At 48.9% G+C, this 13152-nt stretch overlaps 1 protein-coding gene across 1 annotated transcript in view; it reads right to left on the bottom strand.

The window, feature by feature from the left end:
• The window catches only part of WWC1 (WW and C2 domain containing 1), a 151037-nt gene that overhangs the window by 4370 nt on the left and 133515 nt on the right, over nucleotides 1-13152 (bottom strand). Inside the window, exons 18-20 of the mRNA XM_007447821.1 lie at nucleotides 9214-9337; nucleotides 7758-7922; nucleotides 2142-2234 (exon numbers count right to left, since the gene is read on the bottom strand). Coding sequence (XP_007447883.1) covers nucleotides 2142-2234; nucleotides 7758-7922; nucleotides 9214-9337 — 382 coding nt within the window. The remainder of the gene's footprint in view (nucleotides 1-2141; nucleotides 2235-7757; nucleotides 7923-9213; nucleotides 9338-13152) is intronic.

Raw genomic sequence — 13152 nt, 5'->3', positions numbered from 1 at the left:
CCTACTCACAGTGTCCTCAACATTTACCCCCTCCTTTACTGGATGCTTGTCACTATCCTGCTCTAAAGCTGTTTCCTCAATGCAGGTCTGTTCCCCATGCACTGACTTTGTGGTCCTGTAATGGACATCTATTGTTTCTGCCTGTCCAACTTCCACTTCTCTAGTCTTATAGTAATAGCATCCTCATCTTCCCTTGGGGATCCACTCATCTGCCATAGTCAATCCATCTGTTTCACATGGGGGGCTTCGGGGATAGGAATGTGACCTGAACCTGGCCAATCAGAATCTCAGTGATTGCCTCAGGGGTGAGCCCGTTATCCAAGCCCAGGCAGTACCACTCAAATTCTGGCACTTTTGCTGAGCTACTGGGAAAGAAGGCAATGTCTTTACACAGAGGCCACTGAGCCAGCAAGATATAAACCTAGAAATGATCATGGTCGTCTTCACCAGCATATGGGGTAGCCCTGTTTAAGAATTAAGCCATCTGGAGAGAGCAGTGCCATGAGAGGGGGGACTGAAGCTTGATGACATTGGTTCAGCTCCTGGATCAATCCATGCCTGAAGTCAGTCCAGCAACCTAGAGTTTTCCATGAAATGAGCCAATACATTCCCTTTTTCACTTTCAAGCTATATTTGAGTTGAGTTCTTCAGTTATCTGTATGTAAAAGATCTTGATTAACTATAATCATTAACTCTCCTATCAGAAAACACTAATCATTAAAAAAGAATAAATGACTGTGGGAGATGGAGTTCTAAGATGGCTCCTAAGATTCCTACCTCCTAACATACAAGCCCTGTGTAATCCCCTCCTCTTCAGTGTGGGTGGGACCTGTGAATATGATGGGCTATCACTCCTATGATTAGGTAACTGCAGGGGGTGCAGGCGGGAGCTTCTGCAGATGCAGCATCATTTCTCCGGGAGTGGATCCCGGAACACCTGCTCCAGAATCCTCCGAGGAGCTTATTAAAATGCGGTTTCCAGGGCCCCACCCCAGCTGCCTGGATGAGACAGTCTGGGAGTGTGGCCTCAGAATCTGCATCATCAACAAGCTCCCAGGGAGACTTGGTGCTCCAGGGACTGCAGCACCAGCCAGCCACAGCAGACGGGGTGGGGCTGGGGTGGGACATGCCTGTCACTTAAGGCCATGTCCACGTTCTCCGGCAGCCAGCACTCTCTCCTTTCCGGGTGTGCCTCTTCTGCACTGCCTTCTTTCTCCTGCTCTCTCTAGTTCTTTCTGGAGACCTGGGGTGGGGGGGTGGGGGGATGGGGTGGGGACAGGCACAGGACCACTCTCCATGCGGGCTGTCAGCAGCAGGCCCGCAGGATATGCGGAGCAGCCGCCCCTGCGTGGGGCTGTCAGTAGGCTCTCCTTTCTCTGCACTTTCTCTTTTGCTTTGCTCTCTCTGCTTCTCTTTCTGACATTCTGGCTCCTGGGTTTCTTCTAGTTCTGCAAGCTCGCCAGAACTGCTGTCGAGCCTGCGTTGAAAGGCCAAAGTGGGGAGAGCCACACTGCACCTCCTGCAGCCCCGACTGGTTGGTGAAAGTCCCTGTTGGGAGTTGGGCCATTGTCTAAGACAGCCCCACCCTGACCCCTCAGCCAAGTCTCCGTTAAGGAAAGGCCAGATTGCTCTGCGGGGGCAGTTTGTGGCCTCTTCCCTGCACGTTTCCAGCTGGACTGAGAGAAGCCCATGGGGGGCGGGGTGGGGTGGGGGCGCCCGGCTTCTCCGCCAGCAGGGAGGCTGTCAGGACCTGCAACTGCCCAGTCAGCTAGACGACACACACCGAACAGAGTCCTGCCTGAGGCAGGCTCCCATGGGTGGCTGTGACGTCTTGGGTTGATTAGTTCTTAGTGACTCTGATTTCTATCCAAGAAAACAAAGTATGCACACTCCTGATCTAACCCTATTGGCCATAATAACGATGTTACATGGACCCTCTGGCACTTTCCCCAGTGCCTACCCAGGCCTTACAGTTCATCAACTTCCACTTGCAAATATCCCCATGCTTGCGAGAGCGACTTTCTTCCAACCAGTGGCTGAGGAGAAACGGTCAGACGTCAGGGGCTGTGCGTGCCGGACACATGGCTCGGGGAAACGAGGGAGGAGCAGGTGGACACACAGCTCCGAGGTGATCATCTTACCCGCTTCATCCTGACGCTGCGCCGCTCCAAGGAATTTCGAACAAAAGGCGGCTTCTTGGACAGGGTGGAGCTGTCACTGTCACTTCGGTTCAGCTGCCAGAGAAAAGGCGTGGGAAGCTCATGAAGGTTCTAAGTGCATGCGGAAAGCACACTGAGTGTGTACTCAATGATGCACACCCCTACGTGTCAGCCATGCGATATCTCATGTAACCCTTCCAACAACCCATGGGGGAGGAGACGGAGGGTTAGGGGTTACCGAATTTGCTCAAGGTTGGAGAGCTGGTAGCAGCAGCAATGGCGGGGTTGACACCCGACAGTGTGACTCCAGGATCTACTGACCACTTGACCTCCTACGCTAAGGCCTATTTGAATCAACTCTTCCCTGTTGCCCCGAGAGCCACTTTCATGGCTGAAATGGAGCCCCTGTCAAGACTGACATATACATAAAAAAAGCAGCCCACAGGCAAAGCCTCGGGGACCACATCCCTGGAGAAGATGGGCCAGACACGCTCTGTGAGGGCTGTGCTGATCACAGCTCTCCCCTCCTCAGAATCCTTCAGTCACTTAGTGATATGGACTCTCCCCAGAGGGCTAATGTTCCTCATCCATAGCCAGAGATCAGGGCTATGGTCGAGGCAGATGCTTTTCCACTGACAGTGTGTGTCCCCAGTGGGAGGACCGGAGAGGGAGGTGAGGATGGCAGCACATCCCAGGATGTGTGAGGCAGGGGCTTCTCTCCGGAGTCGTATTTTCAAGTCACTGGGATCGCCACAGGCTGATGCTACAGAGTCTGTTTATTCTGGCAGCTGTCAGCTCACTGCTGCAGGTCTCTTCTGAGAAGCTGTCCACATCATCATTTTTGTGGTTATTAATAATTATTAGTGATAATGGTATTAATAGTCCTGCTACGTTGATGAAATAGCTACTACACTAGGCAGAGGCTCAACCAGAATGAGAAATAGGCAACAGTAACCATAATAGCCACATGGACGGAGCCCCTACTATGTGCCATGGGCTTTACTGACAGTTTCATTTCATCTTCAAACAATCCTAACTGAGGGAACTGAGGCCTGGAGACATTAACACACTTTTATAAGTCATGCAGTAAGCATTTCATTCATGTTCAGTGAAATGTTCTGGTAAGCATCCAAACAAGAGTTCAAGGTCCCGTCTGTTTGACTCCAGGGTCACGTCCTCTTCCGGCCCCCAGGAGGCATGTAGGGCTCGGAGATGAAACGAATATACAGACAGAGGGGTGGACCATCTTGACTGGGGTGGATTCATACAAATAGACGGGCTGGATATCATATCAGAAGGGGGATTTATCCTACATGGTTTCAATCCATAGGTGACACTCACAGAATATGTGTCATACCAACTAGAATATGTGTCAGGACAACTGATGCTTACGTCACAGCTCTTTTGTTTTGTTTTGAATATTTATTTATTTATTTGGTTGCACCAGGTCTTAGCTGCAGCAGGCAGGCTCCTTAGTTGCAGCACGTGGGCTCCTCAGTTGCAGCACGTGGGCTCCTCAGTTGCGGCAGGCGGGCTCCTCAGTTGCAGCTCGCCAGCTCCTTCGTGGTGGCACACAGGCTCCTTATTGCGGCACGCGTGTGGAATCTAGTTCCCCGATGAGGGACTGAACCCAGGTCCCCTGCATTGGGAGCGCAGAGTCTCATCCACTGCGCCACCAGGGAAATCCCGAGTCGTAGTTGTTTATGTGCTAAAGACCATGTTATAAAAAAAAAGCAATGAAAGCTACATTAAGTCCTTGAATTTAACTTTTTCTTAAAGATGTTGTAATGCGTTTGATCTCAGACATGGTAGAGAATATCGTTGCCTTTTTGTTATTTCCATCCGATGGCTAGGGAAACTGAGGAGCAGAGAGGTGAAATAACTGGCAGTCAGAGGGAGCTACAGGGAAATGAGAATTTTGGAAGAACTGTATCCTTCAGGTCAAAATGAGCCGACCAACACACGTGCCAGCACTGCTGATAAATACGTAGCTGTTTAAGGCACAGGGGTTGGGGAGAGCCGTGGGGAGTATAATATACCATCTCTACCCCTCACGGATTTAAAGTCCAGTGGGGGTCCCAAGCCCAGGAAACTCACCAGGTGACACAGGCCATGCTGAGGACCAAAGAAGGGAGATACCCAGCAGAGGGTACTTGATGTGCAGATGTGTGGCATCAGGCCAGAAGGGATTGCTTGTATTCAGAACAAAGTGCCCTGACTTTCTGCATATACGAAATGGGATTAACACAACATGCCTTGCAGGGCTGTTCGTGACATTAGATGACACAGGAAAATAGGGATTTTTTGGGGGGGAGGGGTTGCTAATCTAATTACCACCCTCTTACGACTCTTGGTGGGAGACGAAGCCCACTTTTCACGAATGAAGCAGAAAGTACCACAGCCTTGCTTTCATGGCCTCCCTTGTAGCTAGAAGCAGGCACGGGACTAGACTCTGACAATTAAGTGCCAACTGCTCTGGTCTTGCTAGCTGGACCAATTCTCTGTCACTGTGCCTCTTGGATTTAACCAGGCCATTCTCTTCTGCTCCTTGAGCATCCGTGTTTCTTGGTTTCTCAGGGAGAAGCCCTTAGTGGTGGAGGAGTGGCAGCAGCAGCAGTGGCTGGAGCTCCCCTGGCCTCCTGCAGTGGTAGGAGTCTGGCGGAGGAATCAGTGCTGAACCCCAGAGGCAGTGGCACAGCCAGTTGGGACCACGCTCTACAGCAGCACTCGGGGTGCCCTCCCTTGACTGTCTTTGTGGTATGATTCTGGCTGTGGTCTGGCCCACCTTGTTCCTGCCTGATTGCTGAGGTTGGTCCTACAGCTTTCTGATGAATATGTGAACTACTCAATTTCCTTGCCAAACATTTCTTCCCCGCATGCACTGCCCACAGTCTGTTTCTATTGCTTGCTATTAAGAACCCTGACCAGTACAGGACTTGGTACTGGGGAGTGGGGTGCTATAAACCACAGACCGGAAGACAGGGAGCTGGCTGTGTACTGGAGGTAGGATGGGGCACAGCACAGACACCAATATTCCCTATTGGGAATTTGAGAATGCTCTTTCTGTGGGTGAAAACCAGAGGGATACACTTGTTACCTGTTGTATCTCGAGAGACAGACTGCACGCCTATAGAGTTTTAAGGGAAATGACAGCGAAAAAATTCAGGATGTTGTACCACTGGCTACTTCTTGCAGCCTTAAGTAAGAATCTACAAGAAACCGATAAGCTTGGGCTCAAGTGTAGTCAGAAAACAAAGAAGGAAAAATATATGGCTTTGCTAAGAAAGACCCCTTCTTTTCTTTTTTTTTTTTTTTCGTTTTTTTGGCCACACCCCATGGCATGTGGGATCTTAGTTCCCTGACCAGGGATTGAACCCACGCCTCCTGCATTGGAAGGCAGGGTCTTAACCACTGGACTGCCGGGGAAGTCCCAGAAAGGTTGTTTCTGCCTGTGGCAGGTGATCCCATGCAGACTAGGAACTTTTTAATCTGCAGCCCTGCAGGGTTGGAAACTGGTCCAGATAATTAAACGTGGGAAGGGCCCCTCATAGTGCTAGGCATGCTGAAGATGCGTAATAAATGGGACCGGAGCTCTTTGTTATTCAAGGATGCCAATCCTGAAAAAGGCCACCTAACGCGCGAATCCATTTACACAGGAGACCAGAGTTTTATTGTAAATATCGGGGAAAAAAAGTTTGAGTTTTTAGTTGGAAAAGAGAAACACTTTTCAGAAGTTACATTTCATATCTTCCATTTGACAAAATTACAACTGCATTCTAAATCCTGATGACAAAGGATGAATCAAACACTCATTTCTTTTGGTGTGATGTTTCCAACAAGCGACATTCTTCACTTTGTGTTTGATTTCCACTGCACGTTCATAAAGTCGGTAATTTTGCCAGAAACAGATTATCCATTATCCTAAGGGCTTTTCTAAGTTCTTCACATTTGAAACGTGGATTGGATTTTCCTCTTCTTCAGCCGTGTGCTGGCTTAATTGCAGGATTCTTCACTTGTGATTCACGAATTCCCTCACGTTATAATCACATTCAGGGCTTCCCTGGTGGCGCAGTGGTTGCGAGTCCGCCTGCCGATGCAGGGGACACGGGTGCGTGCCCCGGTCCCGGAAGATCCCGCGTGCCGCGGAGCGGCTGGGCCCGTGAACCACGGCCGCTGAGCCTGCGCGTCCGGAGCGTGCGCTCCCCAACGGGAGAGGCCACAGCAGTGAGAGGCCGCGTACCAAAAAAAAAAAAAAAAAAAATCACATTCAGTGACTGCAGGAAATCCTGTACCTTTTGCAAGATATGCAGCTACATTGCAGGTGCTCACACTATCTTTTCAGATGCTTACAAGCTCAAATATTAGCTAGAGACTTGACACAGACGGAAGAGGTTTACGTTATTTCTGGGAGGTATTACAGGGAATGTTTTTGGGGGACTAATTTGAAAAGTAGCCAGTAAATGAGTGAAATTGTCATGTTATGAAAAAATTACCATCCCTACTCAGGCTTATAACTGGAGGCCTTAGATACCGAATATCAGATATTGAACCCCCCCCATATCCCCTCCCCCTCCCCAATAACAATAGGCAGGTGGGTGGCAGGTTGACGAGGTGGGGCAGGTTCCATGGGCCTTTCCTGCGACAACTTATTGACACACTAGGCAGGAAGGTTCTGTTTATGCTTCTGGTTATTGCTCGTTGGTTCTTCATGGTAGGAGGTAAGGAAGGTAGGAGGTAAGGAAGGATGTCGACATGTCATTTGGGCGTCAGGAACAGGGTCTTGGTTCTGTAGCCCCAGCAAGCAGCATGACCCCTCAGACGGGGCAGACTAATCAGACAGCAAGGCAAAGGGGTCAGGGGGCCAAGCCTACTGCACGGCACCTAAATCCAGCGGGACCTGAAAGAGCAGGTCAGCAAGTGAGATAGGTTAAACAGGGCCAGGTGGAGGCCACAGTGAACTTGAAAGTCCTGCCCCTCCACCCCTCCAAGGGTAGTGGCCCTCACCGCTCAGCTCCAGCCAGTTGTGTCTGTGACAGAATGTGTAGCCCATGGGGCCAGACAGTCCCCTTTTTTCCCAAGAGAAAGTGGAATTTTATTCGAAACCTCTTCATTTTTAAAAATTTTTAATTGAATTTCCTAAGTTTTCATTGTTAGCAAAAAGTTCAATTGAAAAAACCCCTAAACCCATGACTAAGTAATAACAGGTCCGTTGCTATTATGTAACCTCAGGCTGCAGGCTGCAATTGCCCTGGAAGGGGAGGAACTGCCCGCCCATCAGGGATGGTGAGGGTCAGTCTGATCTCAGCAAGGGGTGTGGCAGGGCAGGCTGTAAACAAGGAGGAGGGGGGAGCTGGCTGGAATTAGAAAATCACTGGCCCTGTATCGGTTATGGAGGCTTTCCCAGGCTTTAGCTAATTCAAATCCTTAAAGCAAGCCCATAGGGTCGGTCTGTTCACATTATGAGGAAACAGGCTCCGACGAGGACGCAAGGTGAGCGTAATGGGAACTTGCACCCAGAGCTGTGTGAGAAGCGGGGCTCTCGGCTACTGGGAGAGAAGCAGGTGCTCTGGGGGAGGAAAGCGCCACATGGTTGCTTACCCGGCACACGTACTGGCTCTGGGGGCCCGGGGAGAAGGTCTTGGAGCGGATGATGGTGCTCCCTCGAAGAAACGGCCCTGGAGATGGCGCACCCACCCGGCGGTCCTTGGGCCGCACCACCGTGGGAGATGGGGCCGGGGTCTCCGTGTTGGTCTCTTTGTCCACCTGAGGGAGAGGTCACAACTGTGAGGCCACCGGTATCCGCAGAGTCTCGGGCACCCTCCGCAGCTGCTCCCCACCCCTGTCACCTTGCCTCTGGTCCTCAGTCACAGCCAGGGGCTTCCGCGGCCCCAGCCCAGCCAGGACAGCGCCCAAGGCCCCGAGTACTGGCCCCCAGTCCTCCCTGACACCTATGGGCTGGGGCTAGTGGGAGATGTTCAGTCCCCTAACAAGCTCACGTAAGCAGTAGAGGTACCTCAGCCACCAAAGTCCCAGACTTCACACCCTCAAGACCAACCGTATTTTAACAAAGCCGTAGCCAAGGCCTCCACGGCCCCGGCCAAGAACCGCAGATGTTTTCATGGAGTTATGGAGGCAACCAGCAGATCTCGTTATTTAAACGAGGTGATCAGGTTTTCTATTGTCCTTTCACAGTAGTTACCAGCAGAGGTAAAGAAAAACACCCAAATGAAGGGCCTCGATTCACCAAAACAGGGCCTTCATGTGATTTTGGAAAAGGCACCCCCTTTGGCTGGAGCAACTACGGAAAGACTTCCCCTCGGTGCGGGGCAGTCAGAAGGCAGGCCCAAGTTCGCCTCTCACACCCCCGCTACACCCCGCCCCCAGGGGTCAGGCACCTTTGTGCAGTGCACAACCTGCCCCTCCAGCCCCACGTGCCCGGCTCAGACACAGTGGGGCGCTCTACTTCCAGGAGTCCTGAAGGTCAAAGAACATGGAGGTCTCTTTGGAGCGTGAAGCCTGTTATATCATGTAACCCTAGTGCAGCAGGGAAGCAGGAGGCAAAGGGAACTTGACTAGAACCTCTTTCCTACTGCACTTTGGGCAGACCCAAATGGAGAATTCCATTCACTCAAAATCTTAGAACCCACCTGCCAGGTTGGTATTACTGTGTCCATTTTAGAGATGAGGAAACCAAGGCTGGAGAGGGATGAAGTCATCTGCCTAAGGCTACACAGCTAGGAAGGAGCAGAGCTGGCCTTTGAACCCAGACCCACCTGCCTGCAAGGACTGAGGTCTGCCCAGAAAACCGGGAACTGCAGAGGGCAGGAGAGACGAGGGGATGAGTCAACTTCTCCCGGCTTACTGTCACCGAAATGACCCCAGTTCTAGGCAGGGACACTCCTACACAACCTTCTGCAGGTCATCCCACTCTGAAGGCCTGTCCCCTGATGCTGGAGCATGAGACTTAGCCCCGAGCCTCTTCTGATTGCCCAGGTTCAAGGATTGAGGGCTAGTTCCCCAAGACAGCCCTTCCCATGTCCCCAGCCCTCCCTACCTTTAGCGCTGGGCACTCATCCATATCATGTGAGGCTTTCTCAGCGAAAACGTCCTCTTCCCCTTCCCCCTCTTCCTCCTCCTCAGCTGCTGCCTCGTTCTCGCTGGTCCCCTCCTCGCACCTCCTGCGATGACAAGGCACTTTGGTTACCCACAGCACCCACTTTCATCTGTTCACCTGCCATTTAAGTGCATCCAGGGCAGGGCTTCCAAGCATTTTCAGGATTGAGGACACTTTTAAAAAAAATCAATTTTAGTGAGGTATATTTTACATATAACAAAATGCATTTCGTGTATAGTTTGATGAGTTTTGACCAATGTATTCCCCTGTGTAACCACCACCACACTCAAGATAAAGAATGTTCCATTATCTTGAAAGGTTCCCTTGTACCCTTTCCCGGTTAAACTCTCCCCAGTCCCAGCCCACCACTGATCAGCTTTCTGTCACTAAAGATTCAATCTGATTTTTCTCGTATTTCATAGAAATGGAATCAGACAGTATATGCTCTTTTGCCTCTGGCTTCATTCTCTCAGCATCATGTTTCTGAGATTCATCCATATTGATGCATAGTATCAATAGTTCACTCCTTCTTATTGTTCAGTAATCTTCCATTGGATGGATAGACTATACTTTGTTCATCAGGTGATAAACATTTGGATTGTTTCCATTTCTTAGAAATTATGAATAAAGCTTCTATAGACATTCACCTACAAGTCTGTGTAGAAACAGGATTTCACTCCTCTTGGACGTTGTATTAGTTTGCTAGGGCTGCCATAACACAATACCACAGACTGGGTGGCTTTAACAACAGCAATTTATTTCCCACAGTTCTGGAGGCTTAAAGTCCAAGATCAAGGTGTGGGCAGGTTTAGTTTCCTCTGAGGGCTCCTTCTGTGACTTGTAGATGGCCACCTTCATGCTGTGTCCTCATGTGGTCTTCCCTCTGTATGTGTGTCCCTGGTATCTCTCTGTGTGTCCAAATTTCCTCTTCTTATAAGAACAGTCACAATGGATTAGGGCCCACCCTAACTTTAACAGCCCTGTGTTAACTGAACCAGCTCTTTTAAAGACCCTGTCCTCAAAAACAGTCGTTCTCTGGTACTGGGGTCAGAGCTTGAATATCTGAATTTTGGGGAGACACAATTCAGACTATTACAGATATATATATATACATATATACCTAGAAGTAGAATTGCTAGGTCAGACAGTAAGTATAAGTGATTAAATGTTTTTCCCACGTGGTTATACCGTTTTATGTTCCCACAGTAATATTATGAGAATTCTGGTTCCTCACCTATACTTGGTATTATTAATCTTTAAATTTAGTCATTCAACTGAGTGAGTACTCATATCTTGTTCTGGTTTAAATTTTCACTTTCCTGTTGAGAATATCTTCCTGCATTTATTGACCATTCATATTTTCTTTTGCAAGGTGTGTGTCAGAATTTTTAGCCCATTTAAAAATTGGGCTGTCTTTTTATTACAGAGTTGTAAGAGTTCATTATAGATTCCAGATAGGAATCCTTTGCAAATATTTTCTCCAAGTCTCTGGCTTGCCTTTTCCTTTTCTAAATGGTGTCTTCCAAAGAACAGAAGCCTTTGATTGTGATAAAGTCCAGTTTATCAGTTTTTCTCTTTAGTGGTTTGTGCTTTTTATGATGCACCTAAGAAGTCTTTGCAAAGAGTTTCTCTGGTAGTTTCTTTCAAAAGTTTTATAGTTTCAGCTTTTATGTTTAGCTCTATGATCCATTTCAGATTAATTTTTGTCCATGGTACTCAAAATTTATTTTTTTCTATATGGATAGCCAATGGGGTGGCTGTACCATTTGTTGAAGAGACTTTATTTTTGGTGATACTCTTCATAATTATCCTTTCTCCTTGGACTCCAGGGTTGGAAGGAGTTGGTGTGACAAATGGATGGAATTTGTTAATTAGTAATTTATCTCCATTCCCATCTTTACTTTTCAAAGACATACATAACCGCCAGGCTTCTGATCAGCATGAGACAGTATTACCATACTGAGCTGGAGGAATTCCAGCCAAAAGCAGAGAATTTGACACCTAGTTAGCTGGCTCAGTGAGACTGTGGATAAACATAAAATCTCCCTTAGGATTTTCCCAACAGGGAGAACAGATCTTGGCTCTCCATCCCCAGCCCTGCGATGAAAACCTCCCTTGCACTTAGATGGGGACTATCGCTATGGAGGGGCTTCTCCCCGCTGGCCTTTTTTTTTTTTTAATTTGGTTGCACCGGCTGTTAGTTGTGGCAGGTGGGCTCCTTAGTTGCAGCTCAAGGCTCCTTTGTTGTAGCACGTGGGCTCCTTAACTGAGGCTCCAGGGCTCCTCAGTTGTGGCTCGCCGGGTCCTTCGTTGTGGCATGCAGGCTCCTTAGTCGTGGCACGCGAGTGGGATCTAGTTCCCTGAATAGGGATCGAACTCGGGCCCCATGCATTGGGAGCGCGGAGTCTCATCCACTGCGCCACCAGGGAAGTCCCCCCCAGCCACCTTGATCTACTCATAAAAGAGCCATTAAACATGAGTGCTCACAGGGAGCACCTTGGTGAGGATTGTGTAGATGCCACGTCATTAACCAGCATTGACTGTGGGCTTAATGAACTGCAGGTGCTTCGTGGAGGTCTCACAACCGCACTGAAAGACACTCTTGTCTCCGTTTTACAGATTCAAAAGCGGAGGATCAGAGAGTGGGTAGGCCTTGTCCAGTGTCACAGGCCACTCAGTGGTGCAGCCAGGTTTCCAATCCACGTTTGTTCAATTCCACGAAGCGCTCAACCACTAGGGAAGTCTCTTCTTTGTGACTAAGAAACTGATTTAAGTATTTCCCAGGAAGGGAAAAAAACCCCCAAAATCCTCAATTGTAAAGAGAAAAATAATTAGTCACATCTTCAAACCCTTTGGAAAAGTGGCCAAAAATAAATAAATAAACATTTTAAAATATATATCTGATAATATGAAGTGAGGGTTTGGGGAAAAGGCATATCCCTGTGGGGAGTGTTAATTAGAGCAGCCAATTTATACTCTGAAGTCAATTTAGCAGCATCTGCTAAAACAAAACATGTGCATATTCTTCATTAAATACTCATCAATTATATTGTATCAGAGAGGATGTAGCTCTAGGGGTACTCTCAGTCACTGCTAGTGGAGCATTTACTAGGACAATCTTACTTGAGAATGATTCTGCAGTGCCTGGTAAATATAAAACACACACGCCCTGGGACTCAGCTAGGCCACTTCTCAACCTCTGTCCTAGACAAACACACCCAAGTCCCCGAGGAGGTAAATACAAGGGTTTTCACTCTAGCATTGTTTGTGATTATATTCTTCTATATTTTCTCATCCTCTAAGAGTTTTGTTTTGCTTGTGGATCTTAAAAAAAGATCGAGTCTTCTGATTATATGCACTAAAGAAACCTAAACAAATAAAAGGAGGGAGTAACAATGGCACCCTCCTTTGGGCCTTGGGTGCCGAGGGGGAAGGAGAGGAGATGAGAACTGAGGGCCAGTCTCTGGAGCCCTCCACTCCAGAGCTGAGCCGGCACAGCAGAGCTAGTTAACATTCCAGGACCAAAAGAAGCCTCCAGTCTTGGGGGAGGGGGCTGCAGATGGATTTACCCCAGTATAGCAGCTCTGGGATTCCCAGCCCTCTTTGTAAGTCAGTGTCTGGGGAAGTTTGAATGGCAAGGGGTGGGGAGAGAGGGGGCCACAAAGGGAGAGAGAACAGAAGGTGGTTGCTAGGAGATGGCCTGAAAAGTCTCAACATAAGCATGGAATTTGGCGGAAACCACTGATCTTGTGCCAGGGTTTTAGAAGACAGGTCCTGGGCCTATTTCCGGCATCAGACCTTTGCAGTGTGCCAGAGAGAAGGAGAGAGAGGGAGAGACAGGGAAGAGGGAGGGAAAAAGACAGGAGAAAGAGAAAGGGG

Source organism: Lipotes vexillifer, unplaced genomic scaffold (genome assembly GCF_000442215.2).
Source record: "Lipotes vexillifer unplaced genomic scaffold, Lipotes_vexillifer_v1.1 scaffold370, whole genome shotgun sequence".
In the NCBI taxonomy this organism is placed as follows: domain Eukaryota; kingdom Metazoa; phylum Chordata; class Mammalia; order Artiodactyla; family Lipotidae; genus Lipotes; species Lipotes vexillifer.
This window is presented reverse-complemented; position numbering and strand designations above follow the sequence as displayed.